Below are 21120 nucleotides of genomic sequence, written 5' to 3'. Positions count from 1 at the left end.
AATCAACAATTCCTGGATAATAGAACTATCCTTTTTTGTACTCTTTCTAGTGTTTGATCTTGATACATACTTCAGTCACATCAGTCTTTACACTATGTTATATAATTCTCCATAAATTTATTAGAACTAGAGAAGTCAGTTCTTTAGTTCTTCGAAAGCAGTTCATTTACAGTGTAACAGAAGTCAACAGTAAAGAGCATTAAGTCATATTTATTATTTTACATGTCTTCAAAATGTGACAATACAGGTAACAGAAGGTATTTTATTACAGACTGATCATCACTTACACCTTTTCGTATTTGTCAGAATTTTTAAACATGTTCTCATACAACAGTGTTAACAAGCATGATTTTCCATTACATGTGATCTTATTCTCTTTCTCCATTCACCATTCTTACAAAACACTATCCTTTTTATGACTGTTTTAGGAGTTTTATAGACACTGTTGCCTTTCTATTGTTGATTACAGTAGAGTGGTGGAGGCAGGTGGGGCGGTCAGTGTCTGATGACGTGTACTGCTTCACATCCCACCTGCTCCTCACCTAATCACCATCTGCAATCAACTCAAGCCCTCTGTACCTCCAGCCCTGCACTGGTCATCTCCTCACTCACTCACCAGACCACTGCGGCAGGGATGTGGAGGGAGGGGCATAAAGGCCACTACGAGTCAGAGAGATCAAAATGTAACAAATAGAGAGAGAAAAAAACACACTTAACTATGTTGGTGGTGTAGTGGTTTAAGGCGTTGCAAGCATATGGTCATTACTATTCTGATGTTGTGGCTCCATGACTATTTTTTGAATGTCTCTACCCTCTTTCAACCCATTTCACACTACAGCTTTCATGTCCAACCAAGTCAGTATTTAAGAAGTATTTAAGCTGATAGAAAGTATAAAAAAAGCTGTGATACTCAAGCAGAGTTACAGGCGTGTTTTAGCACATATCTGAACGATTGAAAGTAAACAAAACCCCTCCCCCCCAAAACTATAATTTTGACATCAAGTACCACCTTTATTTAAAGAAGACATATTGTGCTTTTTAGATTTTGTTCATTGTAAACAGCATTATTGGTTTCAAACAGATTAATAGTAGAATCTGGTCCACTGACTTCCATTAAAAAACTGCAGAGCTGATAGGCCGTTGTCTCGTCACAGTGCCATTTTAATGTATTACCAAGCATCAGATTGTCATTTACGTGTTGGCATTCTTGAAAAATGTCTACTTGGTATTTTTTAACCTTGAAAACAAAAATTTTCTGAGCACTCAAGCCTTGAGTGCATGACAATGCAGGACTGCTCAAATATGCAATAATCAGTAGAAATACAACTCTGAATAAGCTAATGATCAGGGAGGGAACACTGTCATAATATCATTAAAAACTAAAAGATAAAAGTTACTCTGCTCTTCTGTGTTACTGACATTGTTCCTTAGTATTGCACAAAACATTAGTAACAAATCAAATGAATGTATGAACTGACAGTGAATATTAAAATGTCCGCAGTGTGGAGTTGAAAGTATGGGACAGGAAATGACACTGGGGTCACCTCTATCACAAAGCTTTTTCCTTGAGGTAGATCTCCATAGAAATGTCCACAAAACAGTTCCTGATGAAGTTAAAGTCAGTGCGTCATTTTTGATCCATCATTGTGGGAAACAAAAAATGTATGCATGCACCGCTGAGAACCATTGATCACATTTTTTGTAACAAATATTAAATAAACAAAATGACAATATATTAAAATCTGCGGCGGGGATGGGAATAATGAGATTTCTGGTCCATCATGTGTGTGTTGTGTGCACAAGTCCAAACAGAGCAGAGAGCCACTGTCCCAGGACACAAGAGCGGAGCCACACACACACCTGGTACACGGTGAGCTTCCACAGAGTCACCTGTTCACACACAGACAGGTGCAGGCGCTTCAGACGAGACCTGCACTTACTCCTCTTGTGCCTGCCCACAAAAACAACATCACATTAGTTCAAATATAAGAAGGGAAAATCAACATGGATTGTGTTTTTCATGTGGGGTGATATTTCTGACATTAAATCCTGGCAAAGGAAACGTCTCTCAGACTATAATAAATATTTGTGGAATCCATTTGCTTTTGCTGTGTTTATGAAATGAAGAGAATCTTGGTAAACAAAACAAGATGAGCCTAAACTGAAAACCATCCTCACTGAAAAACCAATCCCTGCCTGTCTACCGTTTTCAAAAATCTCTCAAACGCTTCCCTTGACCCACCCAAAAGACATAAGTTTGCCCGTTCTCCTTGACTGACCTGGCCAGGGCGCGCACACAGCAGCGGGACATGTAGATGAAGGAGGAGGAGGAGGCTCTGGTCTGTAAGGAGCTCTCGATGCCTCTCAGCAGGTCGTTGGTCTTCAGCAGCAGTAGCATCTGACGAGGGATCCGGTTCAACAGCTCGCTGATCTGAGGCAGGTAGCGCGCTGCGTTTGTGCGGATCTCCACATCCTGCACACACAAAATAACCAAAAGCTTTTGTTACCATGGTTAATCCTTTGAAATCTATACTATACCTAATTTGTATTTCACATGTTTCAACCGAATTTATAGGAAACAAGAGCTTTCAGCACTTGAATTACCTGATGGCCTGTGCGTTTACAGTTTAGATAGATTGTTTATTTTAGTCTTTATTTGAAGGGACAATGTATGGTCATAAAAACAACGTTAGGCAGCAGATTATAGCTAAAAAGCAAGTTTCCATCTGCAATTTCCTGAATCAATTTGGAGTGACAAAAAATTAGGAACATGGTTATTGTAACATAAATGTTTTTTTAGTCAGAAGAAGTTGAATATCACCTAGTTTCAACAAATTCAATTATTAACAATAATTTTCAGAGCTTTCACAACTGTTAATGAAGGGAAATTTATATTTAAGATTTTTAAGAATATCAGAATGTAATGGAGAAACTTTCAGGAGGAAAAAAATCATTTTTGGTGCTGGCCCTATAGTCGCACTAGAGCTCAAGCTGATTTAGTTGAGCATTTTAGAGAAGTTTATCATTTTAAATTCTGGTTGAACATGGGCAGCAGATGTGTGAGGTAATACCAGAACTGTTTAAATGTAATGTGAACAAGGGCAAAGTTGCACTCATCTTACAGAATAGGAATTATTTGAGGATAATAACATTTTAATTTAAGTAATAAATTTAATTTTATTAAAATAAGTAATTGTTAAATTGTGTAATTATTTGTTTTGTAAACCAAAAGCATTAACTGTCAATTTTTTTTTATCCCTGTACAAAATTGCCCCTTCATTTTGGGTGGCATTTTGTATATTGATGTAATAGAAGGATTTCATTTAACTCTGCTCTTCTTATTGTATCAACTACAAACATCAAGAGCTATTCCACCAAACAAGGTAAAAATGAGAGAAACAAGAAAACCTGTCATGTGCACTTTAAGTCTTGCTGCAATATTCCTATGGAGTGATATAAGAGCACAACACAATATTGACAGAGTAAAGCGTCCTTCCAACCGTGCACTCTCCTGAAGTATTTCTCTGCTGACTCTAAAATGTACTCTCCAGTCCCTCTTGGGGGACAATAATTAGTAGCAATTATCGGAGGGCTGGTTAGTGAAGCAGCTGTCAGCGGGGTAGGGAGTAGGCGACAGTGGTTCATTTGCATAAGAAAGCTTCCATAAGCACACATTGTAAAGTGAGTACCGCAATAATAGGCTGACCAAAAGCCAAGAGAGGAGAGCGAGTGTGAGTAGGAGGGTGCACCGAAGGACACTACAAAGACACAGCAATATGATCACTGAGCGCTGAGCAGGTTGTTAAGGATTCTCTTTCATTGAAGGGAAAACTGTTTAATTACCTAATATACTATTTCATAAGTGGGATATTTCTTCACATACATCTGAACATGTCAGAGGGACATTAGACCTTCTGTTGAATGAAGAAATAGTTACTAGTACAATGCAGTTATTAGTACTTGTAGAAGCACCTCAAACTGGCCTTGGACTAGATTTTACAGTCACATTTCATCAATAGGAGTACAACAATAACCATTTTAGTAGTCTTGTCGCAATATTTTTTTACTATAAGATAAAATTTAAGCCATAAAAGCTTGAATTAATAACAGATTCATTACAGATTCAAGTCAGACTAAGTACTAAAGTGTTTCATTCTGCTGTTCATTTATTGCAGCTGATTACTTAGTTTAGAATAGGTTTTGTGGATTAAATCTGCTCTTGGGTTATTGTGTCAGTGGCATAAATTAGTGGAAATATTATTGTTTATGGTTTATATTTACTTTACTTTACAGCAATATTTCATACTACAAAATATTATGACAGGCCATTATTTTAGCATCCATTCTCCTAACGCTCCCATGAAAGTATTCATAAAGCTTACTGACAGAAGTCACAAAAACATGTTGTTGTTGTAGCCGTAGCATTAGCAAAAATAAAGATGGTCTATGATGAAAGGTCAAATTTATTAGATGACCAAAACAGTTGTTGTGTAACTCAGCCCTGGAGTGTCATTGTCAACTAGGGCTGATTTAGGAAAATGATCTAATTGCGATTTTTCTAACAAGCACTGCAAAGGCTATAAGCTTTAATATTTGTTTTGGAGTATGTGCTAAACTTATCTTTAATTGTATCAGTTGAAGTTTAATTAACAAACAAGTGTGAAATAATTTAATTACACACAAAAGGTGCACAAAATATCACTTTAAACTACATTCACAATATTATCTATTTTTGATAATCTGCCCACTTCTAGTAAAATCAGACAGTTTATTTGACCTTTCAGTATAAATATATATATATATATATATATATATATATATATATATATATATATATATATATATATATATAAAAATGAAACAAAATACTGTACTCAGGTCCAAGTTCTCAGCTGCATAAAAGTTTAAAATTATTCTGTTCAAAGTTCACATTTTTAACTTATCTCGCCTCTCCACAAATGTAACCTTTAATTTGGCTCACAAGTCTCCATGGAGATTCTTAAGTTTATGGGAACACTGTGGAACATTCTATTCACAACTCCATGAAGACAAGCAGGTGACGGACCCTCCACTGGACAAGTTACACAGTGTAAATTGTGACCATTCAAATTTGACTCAATTGCAATATAGCTTGTGTGAGAGAATTTCAGTAATTTATCCTCCACGTACGTGTTTAACGTGTACATGTATGAGTTTAACATTGACTCATAGGAGCTATAGTAACACCATCATCTTTCCTTGGCACACCATTATCTAAGTCAGGAGTGGGCAATTATTTTTTCCATGGGGTCACAGGAGAAACAGAAAAGACTGTGGAGGGCCAGGCCTAAATGCTTAACTCAATTCTTCATAATATTTCTTTATAAAGCAGTAAATAGGATTGTTTTGACGTGCTGGTAAGACTGGTAAGAGTATATGCAAAACTTTGGGGGGCAGGAGTGTTGCTTGGATATACAGAAATTGTGCAGAATTGTCCTTTCGGTGCTCTTCAGTGTAGAAACCAGTCTCAAATACAAAGTTGAAAAAAACTGAGGCACTCAAAAAGTACAAAATAATTAAAAGCCTTTAATACCACATGGCAGATAAACAGATAAACACAGATAGACATTTGTGATTTTAACTTTATCTGCCATGTGGTATTAAAGGCTTTTAATTATTTTCTACTTTTTGAGTGCCTCAGTTTTTTCAACTTTGTAAGAGTATATGTAATAACTAAGCAATGAAAAAGTGAAGCTGACTTACAAAAAAATGTTATTTAAAAACACACATCTAAAATAAAAGCAATGCAGCTTTAGTCCATGCATGAGGTAAAATGATAAAATATGTTTATTTTGTAATTCCAAATTACAAAGGGGCCGGTCACAATCAACCAAAGGGCCGCAAGTGGCCCAGAGCTGTTCAATGCCCAGGTCTGATCCTGGCCTTCACAGTCTCACCACACTTGCGTTATAAACCTCTTCCTTAGGAAGCAGAGTCAAGGGGCTTGAACACTGAAAGATCATACTAAGTTCACTTTTGAAATCAGACGATTCAAGTAAATAAACTTCTTGGTCTCTTGGACAAGCTGAAAACTTCTACAACAACTTGCAGCCCTCACACTAGATTAAAAACATTACAACAGTATCTTTCTATCCAGTGTCAGAAGAGCAGAGGAAATGGAAAAACACATTAGTGAAAGCAGCAGGCAGAGCAACCACAGAGCCCCTCACCTCTGACTGTGTGATGGGTGCTGAGCTGATGCCAGAGTTGACAGCGGTCCAGGAGCGACCGGTGAGCACACAGGCAAACAGCGGGTACAGGTCCCCAGCACCCAGTCTACGACTCGACTGCTCCATCTCCTTTAGGTCCCGGTTGATCAGAGCCTGCCACAGTTTACAGTACTCCACCCTGAAGTCCTTCTGCAAGACCTGAGGCACACGACAGGGGTCATTGGGTGAAGCAGTGATTGTAAAAGGGATGTCATGATTATGTGGTCACAATATAATCTTAAAGGTCCACTGTTTCCATGGAGATGCTATTGCTTCACCTAGAATATTCCCAGTATGGCAATAAACTCGTTTCTTTTACAAAATAATGTTCACAGGTTTGGTAATGGTAACATGTGTTGATTTTAGAATAAACCTACTGAAAGTCCCGACAAACCTTTATACCTAAAGCCTTCGGAGCTCTGTGGAACTTTTGTATGTAAGAAAGAGAGGTGAGGGGGTGGGTCTGTGTCATTGGTGGAGTACTACTTTCAAAAATATTGTGTAAATGCTGTCTGCGGATTTTGAGAGGTTTTCTAGGTGATCTTTAGGGTTAGGGTCGCTGAAGCCTGGCAACCCTGGGTTAGTCCCAAGTCTAAATAGGGACTAAGTTTGGTACTAGACCAGGACTAAACCTAGCCAGGCTGCTCAATTTCATTTCTCTCCAGCAATTAGGTCAGGAATCAGAATACACTAGACAGTTTGCGAGAACCCTGGAAGTTGTAGACCACGCACCTGCCAATAAGCGAAGAGCTGTGAAGCCATGATGTCAAACTCAAGCGCCTGTCTAGGTCCCTTTTTTAGTACAGCACAACAGTAAACAAAGCGGTCGAGATGGATGTAGACGAAGCCATACATCCTGTGTTGGCAAAGATTCCCGAAATTAAGGATTTAAAGCCAAAACAAAGAGAATGTTTGGTGAATTTTATCAAGGGGAAAGACGTTATTGCCCTTCTTCCTACAGGATTTGGCACATTACATACGTCACGACCAAGTACAGCAATTGATTAAATATAAAAAGGACCCGCATACAGTCGAGTGAACGAATCCTAATGCTGTGAGGTCAGATGGTTTCCATGAAGTGAAACCAGCTGATGAATCAGGCTAGACTAAACCAGGACCAGAATGTGAAAAAACAAGTCTGCATCAGGAAGTGAGTATGACCACAGCCAACTCAGTAACAGAGGAATCTTGTAGTGTGTACCCAGGGTAGATTTCTTAAGTTTGAAATGCACAGTACATAACCTACTACACACTAACTGTTGTAAAATGTTTCTACAACCACAACTAAGCCTAGGTTGTCATTACTTTAACTGCAAATAGAAGATGCATTCAAGTTTTCCTCATTCTCGGTGTATGAACAAGCCATGCCTCATGTGAAAGCTGAGAACCTCCAAAATTCACTCACTGAGCGACAGAGGCTGCACTAGCTCTAACTAATCATTAGCTGCAGGGGCTGGGGTTTAGGTAGTGAGGATTCAGATCAGAGAGAATCCTTTTTGCACTTTGGCCCAAATTAAATCCATATTTCTGACATTTACATTTTAGTATAACCTCACAAATGGCACACCAATATTTAGCATGCAGCTTCAGGGAAAATCTTGTTTTCTAGACTACAAATTACATAAAGATCTGAACATTGAAGTGAATTGTTTACCGCTTATTACTTGTCTGGTCAGTAGAAGTATGTTTGGGCCCGTGTTTGTGTCCCTGCAGTGCTGAGTATTGTGTAGCGCGTGTACAAAGTGGTGGAATCATTATGGCTGAGGTGCCAATCAAAACACTGCACTCCGCTGTGAACGACGTCAAATGACTTGTTTATCAGAAAGCTTTTAGTGGTAATAAAGTGTGTCTGTGGCTGCGTGTTATTCCTGTGCACTCTCCTGCAGACCAAGGCCTCGCGGCATGACAAATGGACTGCATTATTAGAAAGAAATCATCTTTTTCTGCTGCTGCCGCTGGAGATTTCCTACCTGATAGAGGCCGTGGTCCAGGAGGATGATATCAGTTTTGCCGCTGTGGGGGCATTTTCGCACCAGCACGTTCCCCGGGTGAGGGTCGCAATGGACGAAGCCGTGAAGGAAGATCATTTCGCTGTAGATTTTTCCCAAATTCTCGGAAAGCTGCAAAACATTTAGATGTAATATGAGCTACTTATGGTAAAAAGGATGTGAACCAGTAAACAGCCACCATTTGCAGAAATTGTACAAGGATTGCTGTATCGGGTGACACTCAAAGACAACAGATTTGCAGAAAATATAGAAAATATGGCTGGGTGCACACAGTTTTGTATTTTTGTGTAAATCTTTTGATCATTGTTGAACTCGTTTTGAGCCACAGCTTATCAAGAAATATAATTCACAAGTACATGTTTCAAAAAATATCACAGTGTAATTTTCCTGAGTGTGCATGGTCTTTTTCAATTTTTTTTAATCATCAATTTATTTTATCTTGCAAGGTCCCATCGGTAATAAATACAAACTGAAAGTGGGACTAAAAACCTAAACTTTTCCCAGAACCACATTTCAAATAGAGCTGCTAAACTTGGCAGTGCCTCAAGGACTAAAGAAAAGAGTGAGGGTGGAGGAGGTATCCACACTGCAAACTTCACCAGTCAGAAATATCTGGCTGTAATCAGAGCAGTCTTTTGTGATGTCACCAACTACTGGGAATTGCAGAGGCCACTTAGATTTTCGCGTTTTGACCAGGAAGCTGCAAATTCACCTAGTTTGCACAAAAATTTCCACAAAAAAAAAAAGCTATTAAAACATCATATACATAGTTCAGTAGCAAAACAGTGGATTTACTGTTTAGTTCTACTTTTTTCCCAGTATGATGCGTAAAAGCAGGTAAAGAACTGGTTGCTAAAAATTTTAAAAGGACCCGGCACTATGCCGACTCTCATCTTTTGTGGCAGCGTGTTGAGAATAGTGAAAAGCAACACATTTTCTACTCATCAATCATAAATATTCCCATAAGAAGCAGCCTCAAAACCATTTGTTCATATGACAAAAGGAGAGAAAATGGAGAAGAAAGGAAAAGAAACCTATGGATGCAGTGAAAACAGAGAAATCTTTGCAGGGGGAAAATAGAAACAAATAATGATGAGGTGGCTAAGGAGCGGTGACTACACTTAAACGTGTATTGATCGTGGGCAGTAACCGCTGGCCTCTGCAATCAGAGAATGAGACACAGACTGAGGCTTTTCCCAGGGCTACACCTCCATCAGCAGCCTCCATGTACAAATCCCACTACTGACGCTTTCCTCTCAGTGTAGTCTCAGTCACGATACCATCCTTTATACAACAGAACGCCATTATCAACACAGACTAATGGTAGTTTCTATAAATCCATCAATATCAGCTTTGTAGGTCTCATTTTGAGCACCTTTCACCAGTCACAAGATATATTTTTTTGAAATGTAAATAGCTATGGCGGCCGCGCTCATTTTTCATCACTCTGAATCCAAGGATACATGGGATCGTGTTGTAGCTTAGAGACAGATGAGGACCTATAACCAAAAATAAAAAAACTATGAACCTTTTCCAGCATCAATACCTGTTCATAACAATATGCTTTTAATACATGTGTACTGATTTTTTGACAACTCCATTCCCTAAATAATTATTACTTTTTTGTAATATAAATATGGAAGCCATTTAGCCTGATTCATCAACCGGTTTCGCTTCGTGGAAATCGTCTGACCCCGCAGCATTAGGATTCGTTCACTCGACGGTAGGCGGGTACTTTTTTTATTTAACCAATCGTTACTATTTGGTCATGATGTATGTAATGCACCAAATCAAATAGGAAGAAGGGCAATAACACCTTTCCTTTTGATAAAATTCACCAAACATTCTGTTTGTTCCGTCTTTAAATCCTCGATCTTGGGAATCGTTACCAACACAGAATGTCTGGCTTCGTCTACATCCATCTCGACCGCTTTGTTTACTGTTGTGCTGTACCACAAAAGGGACCCAGACAAGTGCTTGAGTTTGATGTCATGGCTTCACAGCTCTTCGCTGATTGGCTGGTGTGCGGTCTGCAACTTCTGGGGTTCTTGTAAACCGTCTAGTGTATTCCGATTCCTGACCTAGTTGCTGGAGAGAAATGAAATTGAGCGGCTAGCAACCATTGGTGCTAATCCAGGAATTTCTGCTGTATCACATATCAGTTCCATGATATTGGTTCTGCCAATATGCAATATCTGCCAATATTGGGCCTTTATTTGAGGTAACAACATTTACTAGGTCTAAGTAGGATGTGTCATAATGAATAGCTTTTACTCATACAAAGCTGTTTTGTAGTTACTTGCAAGATAACAATTACATGCCACAATTGGATCCATTTTGTATTAAGTTAACTGTGTTTTCTGGTATCAGTTAATGTCAGGTATTGGTAAAACAAGGTATCGATGTGTCCCTACAGACCAGCAGAGTAAGAGAAGGAGAGGAGGAGAGCAGTACCTCATTGACATTGATGCCATGCTTCTGAATGTACTCCTTGTCATTGACCTGACCTCCATCAGCAAAGTCCATGGTTAAAATCCTCTTGGTTGACAAATCCCAGTGGATTTTAGGCACCTGTGTTATTTTGTGAGGAGCAGAAAATGGACACATTAGTTTCCTGACAAAACTGGTTAAGGATTACACTTAAACCTACACTATTCCATACCTTTAGGAAGGGGAAGTGAGACAACATTTTGGCTACTTTCTCTGCATTCCTCCCCTCGTTCAAAAAGTCCAGCTCCAAAGGCATGTTCTTTTTAGCTTCTTCCAGCAGCCACATGAAGGCAAAGTCTGGGAAGAGCCAATGGACCGCTTTCACCAACACCTGGCAACGCAATCACAGAGCATTCAGCGCAACAGAAAGCGAAGAAGAACTGAAAATGTGCATAACAAATGTATAAACAATTTGAGTCTATAACATTTAAGAGTTGGGCGGCCTGGCTTTGACAAACAAAACAAAACAAAACATCTATTTTTATGACTTGAGATTAAATTTGAGATTTAAGTTTAAAAAACAGGATTCTGTTCAGAGTGCACGTTGTAAACAACTCTCAGAACATTGACATTTGAGAGAATGCTGAAATATCAACTGATAAACTAATACAAGAATCCCATGTATTTCAGAACATGTTTGTAGAACATGGAACAACAAGATTTTTTCTAATAAGACAGGATACTATTTTGTTATTTGCAGAGGACTAAATAATAAAACAATAGCAGTCTTTGCGATTTGATAATTGCAGTAACTCAAAGAGTGATTATGGTTAGATTTTCATATATTTGAGAGCCACTGATGTTAAATCTCAAAACCCAATGACTACATGAGTGGATGAGAGCGTATCCTCACTTGTTTATACAGATTTGGTCAGCACGAGAAGCTGCATCAAACAGCTCCAGAATCAAGAGGAAGTACTTATGCTGAAGTGAAAGTAGCCCGCAGGCTGGTAAATAAAGGATTAAATTGCTACTTAACATTCATCAAGTCTCACTCTCAAAAGTAGACAAGAAGGAAACAAACATGCAGTAACTATCGCAGCTTTGGTCCCAATTATTGACTTAAAAAGAACATTTAACTAAGCAGGATAACTTGTGTTCCTGAGTGGTGTTAGGACCGGGCGTTATAGGAATAAGAAATTAAATTGTTATATAATGTGGTGATGATATGCTTTTTTGTTGATGTTGTCATACAGTGATTCCTTGCGTCTCTGTTTATTGCAGCCCGATGTTCCAAGTCCAGACCCACTTCTCCTATTGGTCAGCCTGTGATACTCTGAGTGATTGACAGGTGAATTAAACTAATCTCAGTGAAGTGAACTCCAAGTTAAAGAAATGGCTTTAGTCACCTCTTAAAAGCACATAAAAATATACAGAAAAGATGAAAACATAAAAAGAAATGGCGACCATGAACAAAATTGTGAAAAGCCCATATATGCTGTTAACTAAAAGCAGAAAATGATTATCTTTATTATTTTTACTATTTAGAATGACTGTTTACACTACTATAGTACTACTTTGTGCTGTGACTCACCTCCATCACCAGGATGTCCTTGGAGCTCTGCGTCTGCACTTTGGGGTGTTGCACTTTGACTGCCACTGTTCTCCCATCATGCAACACGGCCTTGTGGACCTGGGCCAGGGATGCAGCTCCCTGAGGGCGCTCGTCAAAGGAGACAAAGATCTCTGACAACTGCAGCGGGACAGAGGGCAGAGAGGCCTGTCAGCGTCCGATCAGAGCCAGATAACAGTGCGCTCTGCCACAGAAATACTGCAGGAGAGGATCATGGATTTAAGAGAGAACTACGGCCAACAGAGAAAGGCCACACAGAAGAAGTGTCTGCTTTGGTGTGATACGGCTCACTGTTTACAAGCATGGCTCTACCTTTAGTATTGTGGCAATACTAGAATTAAAAAGCAAACTTAATTTCTATAGCAAGACATCTCTCAGACATACAGGTATCGATATCTGCTCAAAAAAAGTATGTAGTTTCGACTAGTTTTAGTATCGATTAGTAATGGATTTGGTGTACTTTTGACAACACTAATGCACTGCACACTGCCAGATAACTCTGGCTTTTATTATTAAAGGTCTAATAATCTACATGGACTAAAGTATATACACAGTTGTATTGAGAGAGTAGAGTAGAGAAGCCTCTTAGACAAGAAGTATATGGATTAGTAGATGGCTTTAGGCTTCGGCTGGAATTAGCAATTATTGTGGTAATAGATAAATCAATGCATTGTTTCAATTAATCAATTAATAATCAGTTAGGGAGTGAAATGAATGGGTGATGTTTACAAAACGTGAATTAGGGCAAGCTGAAAGCAAATGTTTTTGTACCTAAGAGTCAATATTTAAAGAAATTATCTTTTTAATTGACAAATGTTTATATTTTCTAGTATTTACAAGAGCATGGCATGTTTAGAGTCCACACATGCTGCAGACAGTGTTCAATCAACTACTGAGACTAAATTATTTCAGTAGTTTATTAAAATATCGTATGGGGGATAGTGAGGGACAGAAGGAAGTGTGGTTTTGTGTGTGTATACAATAAGTCATGATCTTCAATAGAGCTGATGTTCAATGAGAGTATAATGTGTACAAATGGCCCTGTCCAGTGTTAGTAACCATGTGGTGAAGTTCATAAACATGGTAATGTATGCTGATGGCACAGCTCCTCAGGGACACAGCGCTCTGTGATAAGTTCAAATGAGTTATGGAAAACACAGCGGCCGCAGGCCCCATGGTGGGGGGCCAAAAGCTTTTCTGTCAGTGTGGCCAGAAGGCTGGACACATCCCAAACCTCAGCTGTATCAAGAGGAGAAATTAATCGACCAATTCATTTTTTCACCACAAGGCCCTATGTGCTTTTTGTAATATTTAGATTTTGGTTTTGATTTGACAGCTTTTTGTCAGGGGTTACGGGTTGAAAGAGTGACATTCCAGATTTTTATACCTTTGAGCAATGGGGTTAAACTCTTGCCTAAAGACCAAACATTATTATTTGTAAGAGAGGTACATGATTACAGTTTACACAAGTAATATTTCCAAACTCTAGGAACTCTGGAAATAACACTACTCATAATATGCCTTTAATTTAATCCTTTATCTAACTTCTGGTATTCAGGCTACTCCACAGTACAGATAAATTTGAAGTTGTCCCTTTTCGTGGATGAACGTGTGTGTGTTTGGGCGTGTGTGTTTGGGTGTACCTCTTTGCCCAGGTCCTCCCTGATGACCTGCCTGATCTCCTGCATGCTGCTCTGGGGGGCGCGGCTGTGCAGTATCTTCAGGGTGGAGGTGTACTCTGGAGGCAGCAGGTAGTCCAGGGCTCCCAGGTGCTGCCCCACTTTGATAAAGGTCCCACGGTTGGCACAGCACAGGTCCCGAAGACGCTCCGCTGATCTCTTATGGACCTACAACACAACAGGCCCCATTCAGCTTACACAAAGCACAAGATGGTGAAAAGGTTATTCAAATCAAGGCAAGGGACCATTTCTGATACAATCTGGACATAATTAAATGAATCTTGACACAATAGCACAATTTTACTGATTAATGTCAAGTGGATCAGAAATGATTAATCTCGCTGTAATAACAGAGTGGGCACTTTGGGTCTTACCTTTGCAGCATGAGATCCTTATAAACACTGATTTGAATTAAGATTATGAAAATATGACACTGGCAAGAGACTGGACAGAGGCTGACCATAGCGATTTTATTATTTGCCAACCTCTGAATCTCTACTAATGTCTTCTCAAGTGCATGAGATTCTTGTTTTACAGTTATTAATTTATTATTTCTGGTTTAAATATGCACCAATATGCACTAATTTCAAAGCAGTTTCAACTAGATACATTCTAGTTACTTATAAGTCGAAGATATATATAAAAATGGCCCCCACAGCAAGAAAAAATTTACTTTCTTTTATATTACCATGTGGCCATATATCTGTGTAATCCTCCGGACATCCAAGGAGGTTCCATAGAGGTCTGTATGTGGGCGTATACTTGTCTCATACTTGTTCTGATACAGCTCAAGATCATTCTAAACCTATTCAGGAAAGGTTAATTTTTGTGCTGCGACTTGCTCAAATGAATATCTAGTTTGCTCAAATGAGTATCTAGACTTACTATCGATTAGTATCTGATTTCCGTTACATTTGGCAACCCTAACCCTAGATTAAAATTCATAGAATGCAAATTTGAAAGCAATCTCAATTACTAACATTCAGTACAGTGTGTTTAGACAAGGTGTTACTTATAATTCAAAAACAAATTAATGACTTCCCATTATGTTTTGGTAATAACTAATACAATACACCAAATGAGACGAGAAATAATCTGAGATGGGTATTTAAAATAATAAATGTTCTGTAAAAGAGCAGTTCTATTAGTAAAACTGTAATTAACAAACAATGTAAAGTGTTATTGGCAAAACCTAAGAAGGACTAAACAACCTAAGTGATAGAGTGTAATTGATTGGAATGAGGTGAGGGAGCAGGTCTGCGCTGTGCGGCCGGCAGACCCTCTGAACCAGCTGCGTACGGAGCCCCCCTCTCCTGGGACCACTGCAAATAAACAGGCGTGAAATTAGCTCCCCTTAACCTTGGTCCCCCCCAAAAAACACATCCATCCAAACACAGGCCGGCTCCCATGGGGGGGTTTGACACGAGAGCTGTCTGACCAATCAGAGGCGAGCATTCACAGGAACAAGCCACAAGAGAGCAGTGTGAGCTGCTACAGCCCCAGGCCACACTCCACTCTCATCAGATCGCCTTTACATTTGTGTTACAATATTTGTCAGCGCCGGCTGGGACTGTAAGACACACCAGTGTGGGAATAGAAAGAGGTATGCTGGAAAATGTGTTTTAGGACTGAAGAATTATTATGATTTTTATAACAATGATTGTATTTAATAAAAAACACCCAATGCAGCTGATTGAACATTTTTGGAGGGACTGTAAAAAAAAGCTGATTTGTTCACAAGCTACAACAAAGAGCTGCATGATTATGGAAACTATATGAATCATGGATATTTAAAGCATAATTATAATCATGATTATTTGCCTAGAAAGAAGGTGGTTCACCAGTGTGACTAAAATGAGAAAATGAACAGATGAAATGCCTGTAGGTGACGTATCTCACAGAAAGACTGTTGTAAATGTACTGTACAAGTAGAAAGGTACAAATCATGAGTCACTTTTTCACTAACGGAAATGTACGTATGCATTAAACTCACTTGAGAGTTTATAACCTCAGTTACTTAACTACACCGTTTTTGGAATCAATCAAAGCAATAATCAGAAGTGTAACAGAAATCTGATTCATTGCACAGCACTGCAACAAGGAGAAATGGAGAGTAGACAGCAATTTCAAGTGTTAAGTCAAAAAGAAAGTATCATAGTCAAACTACAGGATTAGCAGGTTTTATTCACAGGGTTCAGTCACATGACTTTTTCCTGGTACGGATGCAATTTTTAAGACCTTTGACCTTTCCTTTCAAAAGATAGAATTTTATTTTGAATTGATAACTGCCTTCTTTCACTTTGAAACCAATGAACAGCAACCCAGTGTAATTTCTGATATTCTTGAGGACATTTTAGATATATGTTTTTAATAATATAAAATAAAAATACAAATTGTGGTCAGTCAATAAGATGATCAAGTGATAGATTTCTTCTCATGTTGCTCCGCCCTAATTGCAACATCACTGTAAATATCTAATAACATGGTGCAACTGTAACATTGAACATAGTCACACCCCTGTGCACTACTCAAATGATTGAATCCAGCAGGTTTTTCTCATCTCCCAGCGGCCCATAGCACTGCAGGTGGAGGAGAGCCAAGCAAAGGAGTAAATGTGTCGGGGGCTTGTGCCTAATCACCAGATCTGTGTGGCTGTGTGTAATCAGGCTGCCTTGTCCTGAGGAAGCGGCTCACAGTGGAAGAAGACGCTGCGGCGCTAATGACGATCTCTGCTCTCAATACGAGCACATCAGCGCACAGAGACAGCTGCTCTAAACACCACAGCTCCACTGACTCGCAAATCACCAAGTCCAGCCATATTACCGCCTTATTGATTTCCATGTATGAAGAAATCAAACTCTATAAGGCAATGGGTTTGAATGGCTTGTGGGTGATATTACTGAAAGCATCTGAAAAGCAGTCTGAAAGCAAAAACTGCTAGTCACTCCTGGTCTAATAATTACTCAAGTGTTACTAATCGACTGTATTCCATCTATACTATGCATAACAATTGTTTGGGGGTATATAGACACATTTAATGCAATAGATTTGAATTTTATACATTATTTTATATACCTTTAAAGACACCCAAAGAGCTTTAGTCTTCATTCACTCCACTCAGGTGTGGTAAGCTCCTTCTGTAGCCGCAACTGTCACAAAAGTGAATGTGCTTTCAGTGAGGCCTTTTAGTTCAAAGCTGTGTTCTTTAATGGTGATGCCCTGTGAGGCTATCAATAAGAACTTCTCCTACAGCCATTTAAAAATATATATAACATGAGGTGTTGTTTGCATTGACAAATATGTTAATAATTACAGTCTTTGCAGTTTGTTAACTGAGATTATTCAAATAGTGAAACTGTGATGTAAGCATTTGAGTATAGAGGAGCACAGAGGTTGCCCGATTCATCAGGCCGGTTTCACTTTGTGAAAACAGTCTGACCTCACAGTGTTAGAATTTGTTCGATCGACGGTAGGCAGGTACTTTTTATTATTTAACCAATCACTGCTATTTTGTTGTGACGTATGTAATGCGCCGCTAACGGGGCAAACTGATATATTAAGCTTTTCTGAAATCCCGTAGGAAGAAGGGCAATAACGTCTTTCACCTTGATGAAATTCACCAAACATTCTCTTTATTACGGCTTTAAATCCTCGATCTCGGGAATCGTTGACAACACAGAATGTATATCTCTTCCCTGATTTGTTGGTGCCCAAACTTGCACTTTCGGGGTTTTGGCGAACCATGTAGTGTATTCTGATTCCTGACCTAGTCACTGAAGAGAAATGAAACTGAGTGGAGGCACTAGGTGGAGCCAGCCTGGCTAGAACAGAGGAGCACTGAATAGAATGATCTCTTCAGAATAAGATATATAAGATATATATATTAAAAGTGTTACACAACCTCCATTAGGACACCACTAGCTGAAACCAACTGTGGATTTGCCTTGTACTAAATTATTCTGCTGTTTACGCGCAAAACGTGGGACAATGTGAGCCCCAGATAGTGCCGTTTAAGCAAGGAACTGTAAGAAAATTACTTGATATAGAAAAATATTAGCAATTTGGGTGGAAGTTCACAATATTGCAAAGCTGCTATTCTATATAAAGGAGTGCTGTGGTCTTATTTGAAATGACGAGGAGGCCCTGAAATTGAAATAGTGTCTATATGTAATGTCCTTTTTACATAGTGCTGGAACTAGGAACTCACAGTTTGATGTATGAAAAGACGATTCCCAATACGTTTTGATTTCGCTCCGCTCATGTTATGCTTCCACCCCATAATCTTCGAGGAGATGTACAAGCAGAGCAGGTGCCGGTCCCACTCCAGGAGGCAGCTGTGGTAATTGATTTTGGGCCGGACTGCGCGGCTAAACGCCCAGGATTAGTGGACTATGAACAAGAGCTATTTATTATTGGTGTGCTCATGATTAGCTCATTACTCTGCTCACTGGGGCAGGACCAGCGCTGTCACACGGGGGGCGCGACTTATGTGCAAATGTAGCTTTGTTTACAGACCCAAAATGCCACACTCAATGGAACTGTCCGGTGCAGGAACGGTGCGTTATGGGAGGTAGGTAAGGCCATCTAACCCAAAGACACTATCTCTAAGGCGACAGCACATAAATCAGACTGGCCTATCTCTGGTGCAGGTTATTAGCCAAACAATATAGTCGTTTTTAAACCCGACGCCGCCAAATATTACCAGTCAGCTTGGCTCTTTGTAGTGTTGTGGAGTGGGTTCTCTGGCTCTTACTGTGGGTAATAAGTGGAGGTGCATAATAGAGCCAATGTCAAAGGGAGAGAGAAAAGCACAGTGAATGGGGTGTGTTTGTGGGGGAGAGGAGGGGGGAGGGGAGCAGTTAATTTCATGCTCTGTACGGCCATGCTTTGGTAATTCCCTCAGTTACACGTGAAATGCTGCTGCTACTACATGCAAGGCTACAGTGAACCAGATCTGTTACATTTGGTCAACAAATCGAACGCAGACACTCGACTAATGAATGTTTATTCTAGCCTGGGGTAGAACATGAGTCCAGTGAGAAGCTTACTTTTTCAAATTATAGCAATGGGAAAAATAGAGGTAACAACTTATGTTTTCAATGCCGAAAAAGGCTACATTAAATTTTCTTATCTTATGCATATGACCCAGAGTCAGATTTTTTTGCGAATAATTGTGGAAGTGGAAGGAGCAGTACAATACAGAATTTCTCAAACACGCTTAAATCAATCTAAATATAACTCAGAGTATGTAATTAATGATAGGAGAATGCTGTCATAACATGGTTTTGACGTGTTTTTTAAAAGAATACGTCCCCTTTAAGATTGATGGAGGGTGGCTGCAGTGAAGCTTAGATGTGTCTCCTCAGGACCAGCCTCCAGGTCAGGAGAGGATGATTTCTGTGCGTATTTTGTGTGTAGAATGTAGCAGGAATGTTGGCTCAGAATGCTTTAGGAGGGGCAGAGAAACCATAGGAAAAGAAGGAGCAGTGGTGACATCTGCTGTTCATGGAAGGAATTCTATGCACAAATGATGTCACTGGTTTCTCAGCTGACGGTTGTTAAAAGCAGATTTGATGTGTACATAAAACAACAGACAGTAAATCCAAAAGTATTGTTAAATGCATGTGCAGAGAAGAGGACAGAGCCTGAGGATGGTTTTGTAAATAAAGTGCTTTTGCCTTCAGGCTTCAAGGCCCTCCAGCTGTGGACTCAGCTCACAAGGATGAGCCACCAGGTAGTCACCGTCTGGTGGGGTTATTATTGTGTCATATCTGTTGTGGAAACACTGGCATGGATGTCACCTGAGAGCTCATGGCTCTTATAATGCCTGTATGTTCAGCTTCTATGGACCAAAAGTTGTCAGTCCAAATTACAAATACAAGTCTATTATGATTATCTTAGCTGTATTTGCACCTCAGACACAGCAAGGTCAGCTTTGATTTTCAATTGATGAGTTTCATTTGGTCAGCTTGAGAGTACAGTAGTTGGACACAGTACCTTTGACTTGAGCTCCCAGTACTCCTCTGTATCATTCTTCACATGTTTGAAGGCTGTCAGATAGTCATAACTGATGAGGAATGTCTGCACAAAACACAAAACAACAAAAAGGTCAGTAACTTGTTTGGGTTAGCCAAAAATACTAGGACACAGCAAAATCACTAATGCCACGTAATGTGATTCAAGTTTGGTTTTAAGACACCATCTTACAGTGGCTGCAGCTCTTCCAAAGCGGACCACACTGAGGTCATTGATGTCCAGTTGTTTCTTGTGGAGGTACAGGCCAGAGGAGGCCAGGACCACTGCAGTGACAGCAGAGAGTCTGCGCACACGAGCAGCCATCACTGTAACAGATACAGCATTTATCAGTTCTTTGCAGAATATTTAGCCTTCAGTGTTTTTGTTTGTTTTGTTTTTCGTTTGTTGCGTTTTAGAAAAGAACAGGGAGAGACACTGCATGATAACAACTTGGAAATCACAAACTCTCAAATCACAGACTCTCTTTTGTAATAGTTGTTAGTTATCCTACAATACAGACAGGCGTCTTTGAACAAAGGTTACAGCGTAACAGTATTCGTAGACCTATAGACATATAGACCTATAATTTGTAGGTTGGTTTATAAATCAATGTTTCCCACATCTCTAAAACTGATTGAATTGAAAGTGGGGGTTATGATCAGTGCCAGATTCCGTGCACACAAACTGATTTATTCCTGAAGTGACAAAATCCAACACTCGTGTCGTGTCATTTTACCATCGTTGCCCAACTTTTCCCCATGAGACTATAGACTGTGCATGAGACATAAACACAGCAGCAGCGGCGGCGGTCACTCACCGAAGGGGCGTCCTCTCTCTCGGGTCAGTGTGCCTCGGATTCTCCGGGAGAGAGACACGGAGAGGCGCAGACGCGGAGCCCGGCAGAGGCGCAGCTCATGACGGTCACTGCGGCCTGCTGTCACCGGTACACCGCAAAATCATGCTTAATGTCAGGAGCAGAGACTCAACCCCATGGATGACCCACTACATAACACTTTCCCCGGCTTCTGTGCGCAGTGCATGTCGGGTAAACATTTGTCCAACCCGCTGTGACGTCAAGAGTTGGAGCCTTTCTCGCGAGAACAGAC

At 39.7% G+C, this 21120-nt stretch overlaps 1 protein-coding gene across 2 annotated transcripts; it reads right to left on the bottom strand.

Moving 5' to 3' along the window:
* Positions 1-190: 190 nt before the first annotated feature.
* adck1 (aarF domain containing kinase 1) lies at positions 191-21040 on the bottom strand. 2 transcript variants are annotated; one of them, XM_020919746.2, is made up of 11 exons: positions 20832-21040; positions 20207-20340; positions 19997-20080; positions 13964-14167; positions 12282-12440; positions 10920-11078; positions 10712-10828; positions 8219-8368; positions 6210-6407; positions 2280-2473; positions 191-1951 (listed from the first exon to the last, which is right to left on the bottom strand). In XM_020919746.2, the coding sequence occupies exons 2-11, from the start codon at positions 20336-20338 to the stop codon at positions 1780-1782; spliced, it is 1569 nt and encodes a 522-aa protein (XP_020775405.1). In that variant the 5' UTR covers positions 20339-20340; positions 20832-21040; the 3' UTR covers positions 191-1779. The 2 variants fall into 2 exon arrangements, with proteins under 2 accessions (XP_020775405.1, XP_055016353.1); XM_055160378.1 differs by lacking the exon at positions 8219-8368.
* Positions 21041-21120: the final 80 nt, after the last annotated feature.

The sequence above is a fragment of the Boleophthalmus pectinirostris genome, unplaced genomic scaffold (assembly GCF_026225935.1).
Source record: "Boleophthalmus pectinirostris isolate CB_2022bp ecotype Guang Dong unplaced genomic scaffold, ASM2622593v1 HiC_scaffold_10, whole genome shotgun sequence".
Lineage (NCBI taxonomy): Eukaryota > Metazoa > Chordata > Actinopteri > Gobiiformes > Gobiidae > Boleophthalmus > Boleophthalmus pectinirostris.
Note: the sequence above shows the minus strand (reverse complement) of the source record. Positions and strands in the feature narration are given on the sequence as shown.